The following is an 18,752-nucleotide window of genomic DNA, read 5'->3' on the forward strand; positions in this document are numbered from 1 at the left end:
CCTTGTTCACCTGATCTGAACCCCATAGAGAACCTGTGGTCCCTCATAAAATAGGAGATCTACAGGGAGGGAAAACAGTACACCTCTCGGAACAGTGTCTGGAGGCTGTGGTGGCTGCTGCACGCAATGTTGATCGTAAACAGACCAAGGAACTGACAGAATCTATGGATGGTAGGCTGTTGAGTGCCATCATAAAGAAAGGTGGCTATATTGTTCCCTAATTTTTTGGGGTTTTGTTTTTGCATGTCAGAAATGTTTATTTCTAAATTTTGTGCAGTTATATTGGTTTACCTGGTGAAAATAAACAAGTGAGATGGGAATATATTTGGTTTTTATTAAGTTGCCTAATAATTCTGCACAGTAATAGTTACCTGCACAAATCGATATCCTCCTAAGATAGCCAAATCTAAAAAAAAAAACCACTCCAACTTCCAAAAATATTAAGCTTTGACATTTATGAGTCTTTTGGGTTGATCGAGAACATAATTGTTGATAAATAATAAAAAAAATCCTCTAAAATACAACTTGCCTAATAATTCTGCACATAGTGTATGACTGCTTGGTCCAGAGGAGGCAGCACTGCCTATATTTTATACACAGTTGTTCAGTGGTATGAATATAGCGATCAGAAAGGCAGATACTGCAATACACCCTCTCTTCCTTATCCATGTGGAGTCTGGCTGTGTCTGAAAGTCGGCGCCCTGCTCTTATATGATCTTGAGCACCCGATATACTATGCAGTGATGGTATGGAACATCACTGCAAAATACAATGCAAACTGTTCGGAGGTATAACATCTATGTACAGTCCAAAAGAGGAGAATATCTGATTCAGCCATTGTGACATGGATTTTCAGAGTACGTACACCAATACATCTCGTCCAGGAGAAGGGAAACTCTGGCCTCCGGGCAGATTCCTGGAGACAGCAGAGCTCAGGCCGGCAGTCGCATTTTGCCAGCTCTTTAAACCCCCACTTGCATTGCAAGAACACGCCACACATGCAGCGTTCATTGCTTTACACTATGTGCACATGCATTGAATGATTACGTCCTCATGCTTGCCAGTGTGTGGATGTTCTTTGTGGGCGGAGTTAGAACGCAATGTGCTCTTGTCCCACAGATAGAGGGGAGTGGCTGCCCCAGTGTCCTGCACAGACGTCCACGCTCCTGCCTCCGCAGTGATTGCTATGCCCCCCAACCTCCTCAGTGATGGACTTGCTCCCCAGTGATGTCTATGTCCCCCCAGCCTCCTGAGTGATGTACATGTTTCAGCCTCCCCAGTGATGTATATGACTTCAGCCTCCCCAATGAGGTCTATGACCCCAGCCTCCCCAGTGCCCCAGCCTCCCCAGTGACGTACATGCTCCAACTTCCTCAGCGATATATATGCTCCAGCCTCCGCAGTGATGAACTTGCCCCTCATCCTCCTTAATGATGTACTTGCTCCCCAGTGATGGCTATGCCCCCAAGCCTCCCCTGTGATGCATATACTGTAGCACCCATGTCTCCTGTAATGTATATGCCCCAGCGTCTCTTGTGATGTATATACAGCAGTCCCCGAATCTCCTATGTGATGTATATTCAGCAGTCACAGTCTCCTATCTGATGTACATGCTTTGCAAAACTTAGCACAGAGATGACTGTGCTCCAGGCAGATATAAACTTGGAAAAACAGTTGAGAAGCAATAAAATCAACATCACAGCTGCACCAAAGAGAAGCCGCTCCAGCCACCACAGTAGTGGTGAGTTAACTGTTAGACCAAATATAGCAGGGTAATTTTCAAGTTGATAAATTTGCTTATAGTATTAAATTTAATTTCCTAGGGTAAAAAAAAAAAAAAAAAAAATAATCTGTATGCATCATCCTTCCATTTTTTTTCCCAAACAGGAAGGGGAACATTCCTATAGTTAACGGGGTGTATCGCAGTTTCCTTCATGGTTGTCCATGCCATTTCTTACATATGTTATAGCAAAAAAATAAGAAATGCAACCCAAAACATTTCATGAAAATACAACATTAGTGGAATTGTATACAGAGGACATTTATTCTAACCAGGCAAGTAACCAAGGTGAGAATCACTTTCAGTGAGAAGTTCTAACACAGGGGTGGGCAATTAATTTTCCCATGGGGCCGCATGAGAAATTGGGATTGGTTTAGAGGGCCGGACTAATATAATTAACTCAGTTCTACCCAATATACTACATCACTACACCCCCTCCATATACTACACCTGTAATAAACTACACCACTACACCCCTATATACTATACCTGTATTATACTACACCCCCCATATACCTGTAATATACTACACCCCCATATACATTTGTATTATACTACACCACTATATAATACACCTCCGATATACTACATCATTACACCCCTATATACTACACCTGTAATATACTACATCACTACACCCCATATACTACACCTGTAATATACTACAACTCCATATAGCACACCTGTAATATACTACAACTCCATATAGTACACCTGTAATATACTACATCACTACACCCCTATATACACCTGTAATATACTACATCACTACACCCCATATACTACACCTCCATATAGCACACCTGTAATATACACCTCCATATAGCACACCTGTAATATACTACACCTCCATATAGCACACCTGTAATATACACCTCCATATAGCACACCTGTAATATACTACATCACTACACCCCATATACTACACCACTATATACACCTCCATATAGCACACCTGTAATATACTACATCACTATACCCCCATATACTACACCACTATATACACCTTCATATAGCACACCTGTAATATACACCTCCATATAGCACACCTGTAATATACTACACCTCCATATAGCACACCTGTAATATACACCTCCATATAGCACACCTGTAATATACTACATCACTACACCCCATATACTACACCACTATATACACCTCCATATAGCACACCTGTAATATACACCTCCATATAGCACACTTGTAATATACTACACCCCCATATGTCACACACCCTGCTTCCCATACAGCCTGCACCCCCATATCACACACACTACACCCCCATATTTCACACACCCTGCCCACATATCTCACCCTGCCTGTACCCCAACTTACCCCTCTCAAACACTCTGCACCCCTTCACATCCTTCTGTCACAGTCTGCAGCCCTCATATGCACTCACCCTGCAGCCCCCCTCCCCCTCATGTCCCCTCTTTTCTTATTACCAGTCATCATGTGTCCACATCTCCTTCAGGATTCAGTATCTTGCTTTCTGCCGGCATCCTGTGTCTCCTCCCACACAGTCACATGGGCGTGACATCATCGCAGGTCCTACAGTGCAAGATGAATTATTCTGTCTGCTGTGCTGCTTCTTCTCCTGCACTGACTGTGCGGACCTGCACAGGATCTCTTCCTGCTCGGCACGCTGCAGCCCGGCTCCACTGCACCGGCTGAAGACGGGCGGGCCGGTCACAGAGAGCAGGAGGGCCGGATGTGGCCCGCGGGCCGCCCCTTGCCCAGGTCTGTTCTAACACATCGAGCTTAGGAGCCAACAACTGAACTGAGGCATACGCTATACTGGAACAATATGTAGAGCTATGGGTTGAACAAGAATCTAAACAAGCCTTGAGAAGTTATGTAGGTTACTTACAAAATACAATGTCTGCACACATGAAAGATCTTTTCATGACTTCCGAGTGTGAATCACAAAAGTAAATAATACACGTACTGAAGCATGTACAGAGTAAATAAAAGGAACCTGCCTTGCGTGGTACAGTTCACTGGTTACAGCCCTGATACTTAAGATAAGAGACAGCTGTCTTATATAAGGCACTGCACGCTGCCTTTGTGCACTTAGCGGAAAGTATACATCTGGAGGTTTTCCCAGTGTATATTTTAACATTCCCATATGGTGTAGTTTATTGGACTGCACCTGCACAGAACTTAAAAGGGAAGCGGTCACCAAATTTGGTGACTATAAGCTGCGGCTACCACCACAGAGCTCTTATATACAGCATTCTAGAATACTGTATATAACAGCAGAGGCCGCTCTGTAGAACGTAAAACACACTTTTATAATACTCACCTAGCGGGCGGTCCGGTCCGATGGGTGTCGCTGCTTATGGATCCAGCGCCTTCTCTCTGCTGCGATCTTCGTCCACATACTACCCAGCTTAGTGTGGATGGCGCGTCTACGTCATCCACACAGTCTGACATTGCTGTGCTGCGCAGGCGTACTTTGAGCTGCCCTACGCAGGGCAGCTCAAAGTACTGTAAGGCTATGTGCCCATGGGACTCTGTAGCTGCGGATTTTTCTGCATCAAAATCCGCAGCTTCCCCCCGGAATCCGCCGCACCTTTTCATAGGTGCGGATTTTGTGATTTTTTTTTTTTTAATTCAATTGAATAGGCAAAATCCACACGAAAATCCGCAACAATAATTGACATGCTGCAGATTTTTCCGCACGAAAATCCGCACGATTTCCTCTGCGTAAAAATCCGCAGCGTGGGCACAGCATTTCCCAAATGCCATAGAAATGGCTGGGGAGTAGCTGTGCTGCAGATTTCTGGAAAATCCGCGGCTTTTCCGCGAGAAATCCGCGGCAAAATCCGCGCATTTTCCACAGCGTGGGCACATAGCCTAAGGGTACTTTCACACTTGTGTTCAGCGCAGTCCGTCACTATGGAGAATAGCGCAGTCCGTTAACACACTGTGCTATTCTCCATAGACTTGTATGGACGACGCACTGTAACGCAAGTGTCAGCGTTGCATCCGGTGGACGACGCAGCATCGTTATTTTGACGCTGCACCGGGCGGGAGGAACGCAGCATGTAATGTTTTTTTGAGCCGCGCAATCCATAGGATTTCACTGCGCATGCTCTCTGGCTCCCTGCACCCGTAACCAAGGTAAATATCGGGTAACCAAGCAAAGTGCTTTGCCGATATTTACCCTCGCTACGTGTGCAGAGAGCCCGACACTTCCCCGCTTGGCTCCGCCCCCTCCGCATGTATGTACACACACTCACCTGTCCTCAGCGCCATGGCCCGCTCGACTCCACCCACTCCGCCCCCCGCACACATGCTCGGCGGCCGAACGATCAGCCGAACGCCCGGCCGCCGGCATCTGAGAGCGCTCAGCCGAGCGCCCGGCCGCCGGCATCTGAGAGCGCTCAGCCGAGCGCCCGGCCGCCGGCATCTGAGAGCGCTCAGCCGAGCGCCCGGCCGCCGGCATCTGAGAGCGCTCAGCCGAGCGCCCGGCTGCCGGCATCTGAGAGCGCTCAGCCGAGCGCCCGGCTGCCGGCATCTGAGAGCGCTCAGCTGATCGTTCACAATAGTCTGCTGCCGGTAAAACTGTGGAAGAAAAAAAAAAAAAAAGCAAGCTTTCCGTTGTTTTGTACGATCCGTTGCATCCGTTGTGCCATTGTATGCAACGCATCCGTTGCATCCGTCACACAACGCAATGCTACGGATGCCGTTCAACGCAAGTGTGAAACTAGCCTAACACACAGGCTCGAGGAAAGGTTAAAGACTGCCCGTGCATGCGCACTACAATACCTTGATCTGCCCTGAGTACGGCAGATCAAAGTGCAACTGTGCAGGATCTCAATGCCAGCCAGTGTGCACGACGTAGGACACGTCATGCACACGGACCTCAGAAGGAGGAGGACATCGATCACCCCTTAGGTGATGTCACAAACCACCGGGGGGGTCACTCAGAAATCCCCCGCGCTGCTTGCCAGTACGTCACAATCGGGGGGTAACAAGTGGGGGTCACCCCTCCTTTATACCTCCCGACCGACAGACAGAGCACGTGACGCGCTCTCTAGCGCCCCTCTTATAGTCAGGCCAATTATGGAATTGCCCGACAATAAGCAAGGAGGCCGCTATACTACTTATGCCGATTATTGAAGGGTCCCCGGTGAGAGTAGGGTATATATTCCCCCGACCTCCGCGGGCGGAATATATAAAATCTCCCCGAATCTCACTGGCCTCCCCACAATAATCCTTGGCACAACTCGCTGCCACCAACCGCTTCACGGTAACTATTAGCCGAACACACAGACGTGGGATTCAAGATCGAGATAACAGAACAGCCCAAGATTAATTATATAATTTAATCAGCCTAAAGCACACTAGAAACTACAATATATACAATAGGGAATCTACAGAATATACATATGTCAGAGTACAGTTACAGATAAAGCATGGTTTACAAACAGGCATGCAATTCAATCAGTTACCTTGTGCGTCTGGCCACAGGGGGGCGCTGTAGACCAGGTTTCCAGGAACTCCCACAGATGTTTCTCACACGTGACCCCCAGCGAAAGAACACTGGAAAATGGCCGAAGTAGGGTTATCAAGCTGGGCAAATCCAGGTCCCCTCCTACCTTAGTGACCTCACAGGGAAGCACTGCCACTCCCCCTGCATGGATCAGAATTATCCAGCAAAGGGGATATTGGCCATAACTTTGCCTGGGAGCGTCGTAGGCGGACGCCAATGCTCTCATTGTGACAGTTATGAATTTAGCTACAGAACGAGGGGACTCATGACCTGTCTGCCAGTTCCCCATTGGCTGATATCACGCCTGGGGCATTTCCCAATGTCCTGCTCCCATAAAAAGGGTGTGCCGGCATCGTCCGCATGCGGAGACACCATTTTTATGGTTGCCATATTTATCGGAAATATGGCTTGCGAGATATGAACCATTTTTTACTGGAGTCGTTCTGTCTGGCTATTTCCATAGCCTTGCTAACTAGCTAGCAGCTCCTACTACAGGGTGACGGCAGGGAGTCATCCTGTGTCCATTGTTCCCACACCACCTCATCTCCATATCACAGGACATGGCCATGGAGGTGTAAGTGGAACACTGAGAACAAGAAGGGAGGGGGCACTGCCAGGGAGTGATGAGGGATTATGACTGGAGTCATAATTCATCTTCATATCCCGGGATTTGCCTCACACCTCCCCCCTTTTGAGGGCGCTAGGGGGCAGCACACTCCGGTGTTCCCCCGTGCGCCCGTCCGCGACCTCTCCTTGTCGGGACAGCCCGTCTGCGTTACCGTGGTCACGGCCCCTTTTGTGGCGAATGGTGAAGTTGTATTGCTGGAGCGCAAGGCTCCATCGCAACAATCGCCCATTCGTCCCAGAGACGGTGTGCAACCAGCTGAGGGGATTGTGGTCCGTCTCCACGATGAAGTGGCGCCCGTATAGATAGGGTTGCAGACGCTGCAGGGCCCACACTATGGCCAGGCACTCCTTCTCCATCGTGGAATAGGCAACTTCCCTTGGTAACAGCTTCCTGCTCAGGTACAAGACTGGGTGCTCTTGGCTCGCAGAGTCCACCTGGCTGAGCACCGCACCGAGGCCGAAGTCACTGGCGTCGGTCTGTACTACAAACGGCCGCGTGAAGTCGGCTGCCTGTAGCACGGGCGGGCTGGACAGGGCGTCCTTTAGGGCCCGGAAGGCTGTCTCGCAGTCCATTGTCCAATCGACTGCAGAGGGCAGCTTCTTCTTGGTGAGGTCCGTCAAGGGCTTTGCCAGGCTACTATAGCATGGAACAAACCTCCTATAGTACCCAGCGGTCCCCAAGAAGGACATCACCTGCTTCTTGGTCCTGGGGGTGGGCCAGGATGCGATGGCTTCCACTTTCTCAGGCTCGGGCTTCAGTGTTCTCCCACCTACCCGGTGACCGAGGTACTGGACCTCGCTCATGGCCAGCTGACACTTTCCCGGCTTGATGGTCAAACCTGCCCGGTGGATCCGCCTGAGCACCTGTGCTAGATGCTCTAGGTGGTCCTCCCAGGTGGGACTGAAGACGGCAATGTCATCTAGGTACGCGGCCGCGTACCCTTCAAGTCCCTTGAGCAGGGTGTTGACCATCCGCTGGAAAGTGGCAGGGGCATTCCTCATCCCGAATGGCATCACCGTGGACTCGTATAGTCCAAATGGGGTAATAAAGGCAGAGCGTTCCCTGGCCTTGCGAGTCAGGGGGATCTGCCAATATCCCCGGCTCAGATCCATGATGGTCAGGTACTGAGCCCCGGCCAACTGATCGAGCAGGTCATCGATGCGTGGCATTGGGTACGCATCGGCGACCGTGACCGCATTGAGCCCCCTGTAGTCCACGCAGAACCGAGTGGTTCGGTCCTTCTTAGGGACGAGGACTACAGGCGAGGCCCAAGCGCTGTTGGATGCCTGGATCACCCCCAGCTTCAGCATCTCGTCAATCTCCTGGCGCATGTGTTGCTGCACCTCCAGGGAGACCCGATATGCTGAACGCCGGATCGGGGGATGATCCCCAGTGTCCACGTGATGGACAGCCAAGTCAGTCCTTCCGGGCTGGTTGGTAAACAACCCCCGGAAGGGGTGTAGGGTGGCCCACAGCTGGGACCGTTGGTCCTCCAAGAGCTGGTGGCCAACCTCCACATCCTCAATGGATCCGCCTGCCCTAACCTGGGCTAGCATATCCAAGAGGGTTTCCGCTTCTCCCTCCTCGGGCAGGTTGCACACGGGGAGCGCACATGCCTCCCGCTCATGATGTGCCTTCATCATGTTCACATGGAAGGGCTTCCGCCTTCCACGGGCAGGGTCCAGGGTGACCAGGTACGTCACAGGGTTGAGCTGCTGGTACACGAGGTATGGGCCTTCCCAGGCTGCCTGAAGCTTGTCCTGTGGTACGGGGACCAGTACCCACACCTTTTGACCCACTTGGTAGGTCCTCTCACAAGCGTTCTGGTCGTACCAACGCTTCTGATCGGCCTGGGCTTGAGCCATATTGTCGTGTACCAGTTGCGTCAAGGCCTGCATTTTGTCCCGGAAGCGTATGACATACTCGATAACCGACACTCCAGGGGTGGCCAAATCCCCTTCCCAAGCCTCTTTCACCAGAGCCAGGGGGCCCCGCACACGTCGCCCGTACAGGAGCTCAAACGGTGAGAATCCTGTTGAGGCCTGTGGAACCTCCCGGTAAGCAAATAACAGGTGTGGGAGATACCGCTCCCAGTCACGCCCATGGGAGTCGACCAACATCTTAAGCATCTGCTTTAAGGTGCCATTGAACCGCTCGCACAGGCCATTAGTCTGTGGATGGTACGGGCTGGCCACCAGATGTCGCACCTGGACTTGCTTACAGAGGGCCTCCATCAGCTGGGACATGAATTGGGTCCCCCGGTCAGTGAGCATTTCCTGGGGAAAACCCACTCGGGAGAAAATCTCCAGCAATGCGGTGGCCACCTTGTCAGCCCGAATGGACGACAAGGCCACTGCTTCTGGGTACCGGGGGGCATAGTCCACTACCGTCAGTATGAAGCGTTTCCCGGAGCTGCTGGGGATGGCCAGCGGGCCGACCAGATCCACAGCCACCCTCCTGAAAGGCTCATCGATGATGGGCAGAGATACCAGTGGGGCTTTGGGGCGTGGCCCCGCCTTCCCCACTCTCTGACAGGTTTCACACGAACGGCAGTAGGCAGCCACATCGGCCCCCATTTTTGGCCAGTAGAAATGCTGGTTTAACCTGGCCTTGGTCTTAGCGATCCCTAGGTGTCCGGCCATCGGAATCTCATGTGCGATCCGCAACAACTCCGTCCGGAACGGATAGGGTACCACCAACTGTCGGTCCCTGGGCCACGCCTCCGGTGAACCCTGCTGGACCGTGGCCCGGTACAGCCGTCCTTGGTCCCAGACCACTCGCTCCGGGTCAGAGTCCGAGGGAGGCTGGGCCGCCTGCTCCTTAAGAGCTTTCAGGCTGTCGTCAGCTTCTAACACTGCCTGAAACCCCTGACTAGATGTGGCCAGAATCGACGAGACTGTCACATCTTCGGTCAGTACCCCGGGACCTGTGTCCTGGCCTCCACCTGACTCGGCTGCCACTTGGTCAGAAGGGGAAGAGCTATCGGACCTCCGGGAGGCCCCTTGGCTTCCAGCACTCCCACTGCGGGTGACAGCGGCCACAGCCGCTGCGACCGTGGGTCGTGCCTGCTCCTCCTCCGTTCCTGACCAAGTCGCCGGTTCAGGCAGACCTACCTGGCTTCCTGACACCCCGGTTGTGGGGGAACCATGCACCGAGATCTTACCTGGGAGCACTTCCGCTCCTGGACCGGCCCCAATCTCACCTGCCTGTTCCCCTCCTGCAGCAACAGAACCCCGCTGTGAAATCTCTGGGGACCCCACATTTGCTGTGGTAGCCCCCACCCCACACACTGGTCCTCCCCCTGCAGCACCCTGCTCTCTGCTTATCCCTGCAGAGGGCAACAGATCCCAGCTCACAGGCTGGTTACTTGTAGAGGCATTGTCACACCTTTCTCTGACCCCCTCCCCTGTCACAGCTGCAGCTGCGTGTGTGTCTATGGTGTCTGTGCAAGCAGAAATATCAGAGTTCACTCCCTCCTCCCTTACATCATTCATAGATAACACATTAACATTGTCCGGAGGCATGTCAGTACTGGCTGAAGGTTCAGCCCTTGGTTGGGGCCCAAACTGGGAGGTTATCTGCCCCAAATCTGTCCCAAGTAGCACGTTTGCAGGGATCCGATCAGTTACCCCCACCTCCCTCACCCCTCGCCCTGCGCCCCAGTCCACATAAATGTCAGCAACAGGCAGCGCCGGGTCAATGCCTCCAATCCCGGAGACAGCGAGGGTTTTCCCAGGGATCAAGTCTTGGGGGGACACCATCTCAGGCCGCACCAGAGTCACCTCCGAGGCGCTGTCTCGCAGTCCTATGGTCACAGACCGGCCGACGGTGACAGGTTGGAAGCTGTCCAGGGACCTACCACCACCCCCACCCACACAATACACCTTGGGCGGCCCTTGGGACGGGGACGGAGCCGGGGCCTTGGGACGCTGAGGGCACATGGCCTTGAAGTGTCCAGGTAGGTTGCACTGGTGGCACCGTCTTGGCTCTGCCACGGGCCTGGAGAGGGGAGTTGAGGGGGACACCCCCTGCAGTCTAGGGGCAGGTGGGGCAGTCGCAGAATTCATCTTACCCCCTCTCCAGGTGCTGCTGGTGGCCGCTCTCCTGGCCTCAGGGGCCCGGTTGTTGGTGTAGTCATCGGCAAGGGCAGCTGTAGCCGTGGACCCCTTTGGCTTCTGGTCTCGGATGAACTGGCGGAGATCCTCAGGGCAGTTCCACAAGAGTTGCTCCGTGATGAACAAGTCCAGGATCTCCGGTCCGGTGGAAAGCTGCAGGCCTTGGGTCCAGTGGTCGGCAGCTCGGGCAAGTGCCCGCCGGTGGTCAGCCCAGGAGTCCTTTGGTCCCTTCTGTAGGCTCCGGAACTTCTTGCGGTAGGACTCTGGAGTGAGGTTGTACTGTTGGATCAGGGCCCGCTTGATGGTGTCGTAGCCCTGATCTGCCTCAGCAGGCAAGTCCCCAAGGACATCTAGGGCCTTACCCCTTAAACGGGGGGTCAGGTATTTGGCCCACTGGTCCTTGTCCAGATGGTGCTGCAAGCAAGTCCGTTCAAAAGCAGTCAAGAAAGAGTCCAAGTCTCCATCCTTCTCCAGCACTGGGAAGTCCTCAACACGGACCTTTGGAAGTTTGGTGTCTCGAAGGTCACATGTGGCTGATGAGGGCCGGAGCTGAGCTAGCTGCAGCTGGTAGTCACGGTCTGCCTGTCGCTCTCGCTCTTCACGCGCTGCCTGCCGCTCTCGCTCCGCAGCCTCACGCTCTGCGTGCCGCTCTGCCCTGCGCTCTGCCAGGAGTTCCTTGTAGCCCTTCTGGTCTCCAGCCTGGAGAAGGGCCATAGCCATTTGAAGAAGGCTATCCGAGCCTCCCAGGCTCGGTGGAATGGCACGTGGTGATCTGCGGCACGCTGCAGAGCTAGGCGATTCACTGTCCCTTTCAGAGCGGAGGGCTGGCATCTGGCTCGTTGAGGAACCTTGGGTGAGCTGCTCCTCATCTTGTCCAGCAGTGCCAGGTTGCGCAATGTCCTCGGCAGAACGGTTTTCTAGCGTCGAGCTCCTGGAGGACTCGTGGGCAACCTCCTCATTGCTGTCCACAGCACCGTCCTCCCTCTCTTCGGCTCCTGCCTTAGCATTGGCCAGTTGCATAGCTCTGCTCCTGGTGCCATCAGCCATTCTTGCAGACTTTTGGTCACTGACACAGAACTGACACCTGATGCCTCCACACACCTTACAGTATCTGCACTCTGACACTCTAGTGTTGAGCTAGTCTGAAGACCCCAGCAGCCACAGCTGCTGCAGGCAGTCTTTAGTGTCTGGGAGTATGGGTCTCACACTCACACACACTATTATCTCGATCCCACCGCTATGCCACCAATATGTCACAAACCACCGGGGGGGTCACTCAGAAATCCCCCGCGCTGCTTGCCAGTACGTCACAATCGGGGGGTAACAAGTGGGGGTCACCCCTCCTTTATACCTCCCGACCGACAGACAGAGCACGTGACGCGCTCTCTAGCGCCCCTCTTATAGTCAGGCCAATTATGGAATTGCCCGACAATAAGCAAGGAGGCCGCTATACTACTTATGCCGATTATTGAAGGGTCCCCGGTGAGAGTAGGGTATATATTCCCCCGACCTCCGCGGGCGGAATATATAAAATCTCCCCGAATCTCACTGGCCTCCCCACAATAATCCTTGGCACAACTCGCTGCCACCAACCGCTTCACGGTAACTATTAGCCGAACACACAGACGTGGGATTCAAGATCGAGATAACAGAACAGCCCAAGATTAATTATATAATTTAATCAGCCTAAAGCACACTAGAAACTACAATATATACAATAGGGAATCTACAGAATATACATATGTCAGAGTACAGTTACAGATAAAGCATGGTTTACAAACAGGCATGCAATTCAATCAGTTACCTTGTGCGTCTGGCCACAGGGGGGCGCTGTAGACCAGGTTTCCAGGAACTCCCACAGATGTTTCTCACACGTGACCCCCAGCGAAAGAACACTGGAAAATGGCCGAAGTAGGGTTATCAAGCTGGGCAAATCCAGGTCCCCTCCTACCTTAGTGACCTCACAGGGAAGCACTGCCACTCCCCCTGCATGGATCAGAATTATCCAGCAAAGGGGATATTGGCCATAACTTTGCCTGGGAGCGTCGTAGGCGGACGCCAATGCTCTCATTGTGACAGTTATGAATTTAGCTACAGAACGAGGGGACTCATGACCTGTCTGCCAGTTCCCCATTGGCTGATATCACGCCTGGGGCATTTCCCAATGTCCTGCTCCCATAAAAAGGGTGTGCCGGCATCGTCCGCATGCGGAGACACCATTTTTATGGTTGCCATATTTATCGGAAATATGGCTTGCGAGATATGAACCATTTTTTACTGGAGTCGTTCTGTCTGGCTATTTCCATAGCCTTGCTAACTAGCTAGCAGCTCCTACTACAGGGTGACGGCAGGGAGTCATCCTGTGTCCATTGTTCCCACACCACCTCATCTCCATATCACAGGACATGGCCATGGAGGTGTAAGTGGAACACTGAGAACAAGAAGGGAGGGGGCACTGCCAGGGAGTGATGAGGGATTATGACTGGAGTCATAATTCATCTTCATATCCCGGGATTTGCCTCACAGGTGAGTATTAAAGTGTTTTTACGTTCCACATAGCAGCCTGGGCACTTATATACAGTATTCTAGAAATGCAGTTCATAAGAGCTCAGTGGTGCTGGCCACAACTTAGTTGCCAAATGTAGTGACAGTTTCCCTTTAAAGAGTAACAATCGTTTTAATTTTTATTTCACAAATCAATAGCAGAGATAAAAATAAGAAACTTTGTAGTATATAATGTGTTATTAATAAGCTTCTATGCAGCGAGGAAGAGGTAGGGAAGTGGGTCTACATACAATCTCATCAGAAGCGACTCATCTATCTCAGCATTGTAACAATCTGTATTCACTTACGTTTAGTTTGAAAATGATCGGTCAGTCAGGGCAGATAAAGACGGATTTCTCTGAGAAGATATACTACAAAGCTTTTTTTCCACATATATTACTGACTAGCTGTAGTACCCAGGCGTTGCCCGGGATAGTAACTGTCTCCCAGTCTGTCTTTGTCTCTGTCTCTTTCCCGGTCTGCCTCTGTATGTCTCTTAACCCATGTGTCTTTGTCTGTTTCTGTCGGTCTGGCTTTTTTTCCCCCATCTGTCTCTTTCCCTATGTGTCTCTTTCTCTGTCAGGGTCGGTCTCTCCACCAACATCACATTACCTCACACAAGCTTCTTATACTATGAATGTCCTTTGTTCCTATAGCAACCTCTCACAGCTCTTATTAATAACCTGTAGCTCGGCGCCGCTCCATTCACTTTACAGTTACTCTCCAAAAAACCTCCATTAAAGCACGGAGTTAAATTTTCTTGTCAAAACATAGTCTATGACGTTCCCTGGATCACATGAGGTGTGCAAAATTTCGTGATTGTAAATGCAACGGTGCGGATTTCTTTAGCGGACACACACACACACCTTTATATATTAGATTTATGATATTAAAATGGTGTTTACTCATTTTTACTCTAAAGGAGAGCACTGCAGCCCTCAATTAACTATGCAGAGGGCCAAAGAAATAAAAAAAAAACAAAAAAAAAAAAACTTGCGGCATACTTTTTGTTCTTATACAATGACCCTCTATGTTGGATGGATGGTTATTAGGGATGATCGAATATCACAAATATTTGGCTTCGCGAATATTCGACGAATAGGTCGACGCTATGTGAATATTCGATGCACAATGTAAGTCTATGGGAAGCCCGAATAGTTGCTATTCGGCAACTATTCGTATTTCCCATAGACTTACATTGTGCATCGAATATTCGCAAATAGTCGAATAGTGGCGACCTATTCGGCGAATATGGGCGTAGCCGAATATTTGAGGTATTCGATCATCCCTAATGGTTATGCATCCATCCTGACTGTGGTCACTGTCCGGTGTACACCTCCAGAGTTAGTATGCCTGGCCACAAATGCACTTGTCAGTAAGTCTGAAACCAACTGGTATGTGCACACGTTGCAGTTTTGTTGCATTTTGTTCTGCACCGATTTGTGAGAAAAACTGAAGGCTTTCCTAATCCGAGAAAAGTGAAGATTTGTGGAGCATTCTTTTTTTTCCTTGCACAGGTGCAACAGAGTTAAAATCTGCATCATGTTTTCAGCCTTTTTGCTGCAGAGTTCACTCATACTAATGAATGGGAAAAACGCTACAAAAACGCATGTAAAAAAATGTGTAAAGTTGCATGTATTGATGCGGAGATTTTTCTGCCAACGCATTAGTATTCTATAAGAGAATAGAAATAAATAATGAATGTGTGCATAAACCCTAAGGGTTTCTTAATAAGTCCATCTGCAAATATGTATTTAGATACAAAATTTAATCAATCCTGAGTCATACCTTAAGGAAAATATTGAAAACTTAATACAGATGCTGGGAATAGTGACAATGTGACTGCCAACAGTCTGCAGTACTAATATTCACATAATGTAACCTCAGCCACTGCTCGCTAAGTCACGGATTAGGACTCGCTTACCTGGGAAAGGTCATAGATCTGTTTTTTAAGTTTAGCACTCTCCTCTCTGGTTTCTTGGGCTTTCTGTTCATCTTTGTGCTTTAGATCAAAAATATAAAAAGTAAATACAATTAGTAAAAATATATTTATGTTCCAAAAACTGCATCAGAAGTGAGAATGCATGGGGAAAATGACTACATTAGTACGTATATGTCCTCCTGTCTAACACCAGAACGGCTAATTGCAGCTGTTGATTGGTCTCCTGTGTCACGGGGATATGTGAGGATGCATTTCCAATACACAGGCACCAAAGTATTTTAGGATCACTGTGCTATTGGAGGAAAAGTGGGTTACATTTCAGTATCTAACGGACATGAACTTCTCACAATATGAAGTGGCCACTTCAGATCAATGACTTTAAAAGACATGTAAAATCTTTATCGGAGAGGTTCTGCAGCAGCTGAGTTGTTAGCCATATTTACTATAGCTAAAACATTATCTAGAAGGCATGTGGGAATTCTGTGGATAAGGCCATGTGCATACGTTTTTGGTGACTATTTTACAGGCGTGGGTAAAATATGCAGAAGTGGTGTCGTGTTTCCATTATAGTTTTCCTTGGATTGTTGCACTTCCAGTTTTGGCTTTCGGAGGAAAAAAACTCACCAAATACTCAGGCGTGACCGTCGCCTAACACAAAGGATATATTATCAAACATTCTCGCTCTGCTTTTACCTGCTGGGCTTTGTGGTTCAGCACAAGTCTTCAACTACTAAACTCTGAATTAAGTTTCTCTCTTTTGCTCGGATGTCTGAAAACCACTTATCAGAGGACTGAGCACTGTGACATGATTTCTACATCACAAGTCTCACATTTCTATGCATGTGATTGACTGGGATGGGGTCAGGACCCCCTGTAACCAATACACAGTATATCCAGTATACACACGTAATTAAATATATTGTGAGGAGAAGCCTACCTTTGCCATGCGGGTAACCTTGGCATGCAGGTCTGATATTTCATTCTGGTGTCTTCTCTGCATCTCCTGAACTGTAGCTTCAAGTCTCTGTTCCTCCTGAGAAAACACATGGAGTTTCAGGGCAGCACATACATTGTGTTTAGCTCTTTATGCTGTAAACTGTAGCAGCACACTCCTGTCTTATCACTACAATGGTGTAGGTTTAACCTAGAAAAGCCATGTGATCAGCCAGGAAATTACAGGTTTCACAGTAACATTACAGCTATGTGCAGGCCAATGCCAGGAAGTATGGCAAATCCAACATGCAGAGAATGTGCCCAGCCTGGTCCAAGTCATCATTCTCCGGGTGTCACCATTTATTAATCAACAACAAATAATACCAATGAACTCACTGATTACTGTATCTTCTCACTACCTGAACTTAATGAATTAGTCCCCCTTATTATCTTACTCAGGCTAAGATCACAAGAGTGTTTTCTCTCAAAGAAATTCGATCAGATTATGCTAATCAAACTTTGATCAAGTTTCTCTGTCTTCTCCATTCTGTTAGTCGGTGAAAATCGGACTGCGTTCGGATCGTATCAGAGTGAGGTCCAATTTTTTCCATGGACTCATTGACTTGCAGAGCAAAGTACTGTAATGCGCAGGGAAAAGTCGAAGAACTCCCGCGCATACGCATTACACTACTTTGATCTGTCCTTAGCCGGGCAGATCAAATTGCGCTTGCACAGGAGTGCAATGGAGGCCTGTGTAGCCGACATAGGACACATCATCCACACGGAGCTGGGAAGGAGGACAGAGATCGAAGAAAGATGGAGGCGCCGGACCGAGAGCAGTGACATCCATTGGATCAGACCACCCCACAGGGGAGTACAATAAGAGATGTTTTTTATGTTATACAGCGCGGCCTGGGATCTAATATACAGCATTCTACAATACTGCATATAAGTTGCATTATAGGTTTCTACTAGTATTTTGAGTAAGAGCCCCATCTGTATATTCTGGGTCTCATTTAGGTTTTTACTGCATATAAGAGCCTTCTGGTGCTGGCGCAACTTATAGGGACAAAACTAGTGACAGAATTCCTTTAGCTTTTTGGTCAAGATTTACCAAAGCAATTTCACCATAATTTTGCACTGAATTAACTTGAAGTGACAAATTATTTGCATAAGGGCTCATTCAGACGACCGTTCCGTTGGTCCTGTTCAGTTCCTGTTTTTTTACGGACCTACTGACAGGACCATCTCTTCAATGTCTTTTGTGCAGGATCGGATGACACACAGAAGCACGTCCGTGTGCATCCAATCCTACAAAAAAAAAAAAAAAACACACAACAAAAAAAAAACAAAAAAAAAAAACAAAAAACAGATCAGATGCCGTATGTCCGTCCTATTCTGTTCCGTAATAATGGACCATGACTCAATACAAGTCAATGGGTCCGCAAAATCCCCGGAAGCACTTCCGTGTGACTTCCGCCGAGTGCCCCTGCAGTCTGTGTACCGCTCCTGCAGCTGCCTGCTCTGCAGTGTGTCAGGATCTGGACGCACTGCAGTATTAGCAGCTTCTCACACAACAGTGCGGGCAGCCGCAGGGATGATGAGTGTTGCCGTCAGGAGGTTAGATGAGATTATTACCTGCAGTGACTATCTCCGCTTCACCCCTGAGATCACTGCTCGTCACTGACTTCCATGCCCGCCGCGTTCTCACATCAAGTCTCGCGGGTGGACCGAGACTGACTAGCGGTGACGTCATACTTCGCTGTGAACGCTGCGGACAATGGAAGTCAGTTTTTTTTTTTTTTTAAACTGACTGGGTTAGTGATGTTGGGTATCTGATAGTTTCCGTGACATCAACCCCAGGGCTTTATGCCAGGTGACATTACACATCTGGTATCAACCCCATATATTACCCAGTTTGCAACCACATCAGAAAGAGCCGGGGCGAAGTGCCAGGATTGGCGCATCTAATGGATGCGCCACTTCTAGACCACAGCTGTCTGATTTACCTTGGCTGGTGGTCCAATTTGGGGGGACCCCACGTTTTAAATTATTTATTTAATTTAAAATAACAGCGTGGGGTGCGCTCTGTTTTGGATTACCAGCCGAGGTGAAGCTGCCAGCTGTGGTCTGCAGGCTGCAGCCATCTGCTTTACCCTAGCTGGCTACAAAAAATAGGGAGGACCCAGCATCTTTTTCTTATTATCTATTTATTTTTGGCTAAATACAAGGATAAGCACCCTTTAGTGCCACATGAAAGGCACCAAAGGGTGCAAAATGCTGGGGAGTGGAACATTATATATGTCTTT

At 49.6% G+C, this 18,752-nt stretch overlaps 1 protein-coding gene across 1 annotated transcript in view; it reads right to left on the reverse strand.

The window, feature by feature from the left end:
• The window catches only part of LOC142303965 (ras and EF-hand domain-containing protein-like), a 93,031-nt gene that overhangs the window by 44,799 nt on the left and 29,480 nt on the right, over positions 1 to 18,752 (reverse strand). Inside the window, 2 exon segments of the mRNA XM_075345886.1 lie at positions 15,493 to 15,570; positions 16,448 to 16,543. Of these exon segments, the coding sequence (XP_075202001.1) occupies positions 15,493 to 15,570; positions 16,448 to 16,543 (174 nt within the window).

The sequence above is a fragment of the Anomaloglossus baeobatrachus genome, chromosome 4 (genome assembly GCF_048569485.1).
Source record: "Anomaloglossus baeobatrachus isolate aAnoBae1 chromosome 4, aAnoBae1.hap1, whole genome shotgun sequence".
In the NCBI taxonomy this organism is placed as follows: domain Eukaryota; kingdom Metazoa; phylum Chordata; class Amphibia; order Anura; family Aromobatidae; genus Anomaloglossus; species Anomaloglossus baeobatrachus.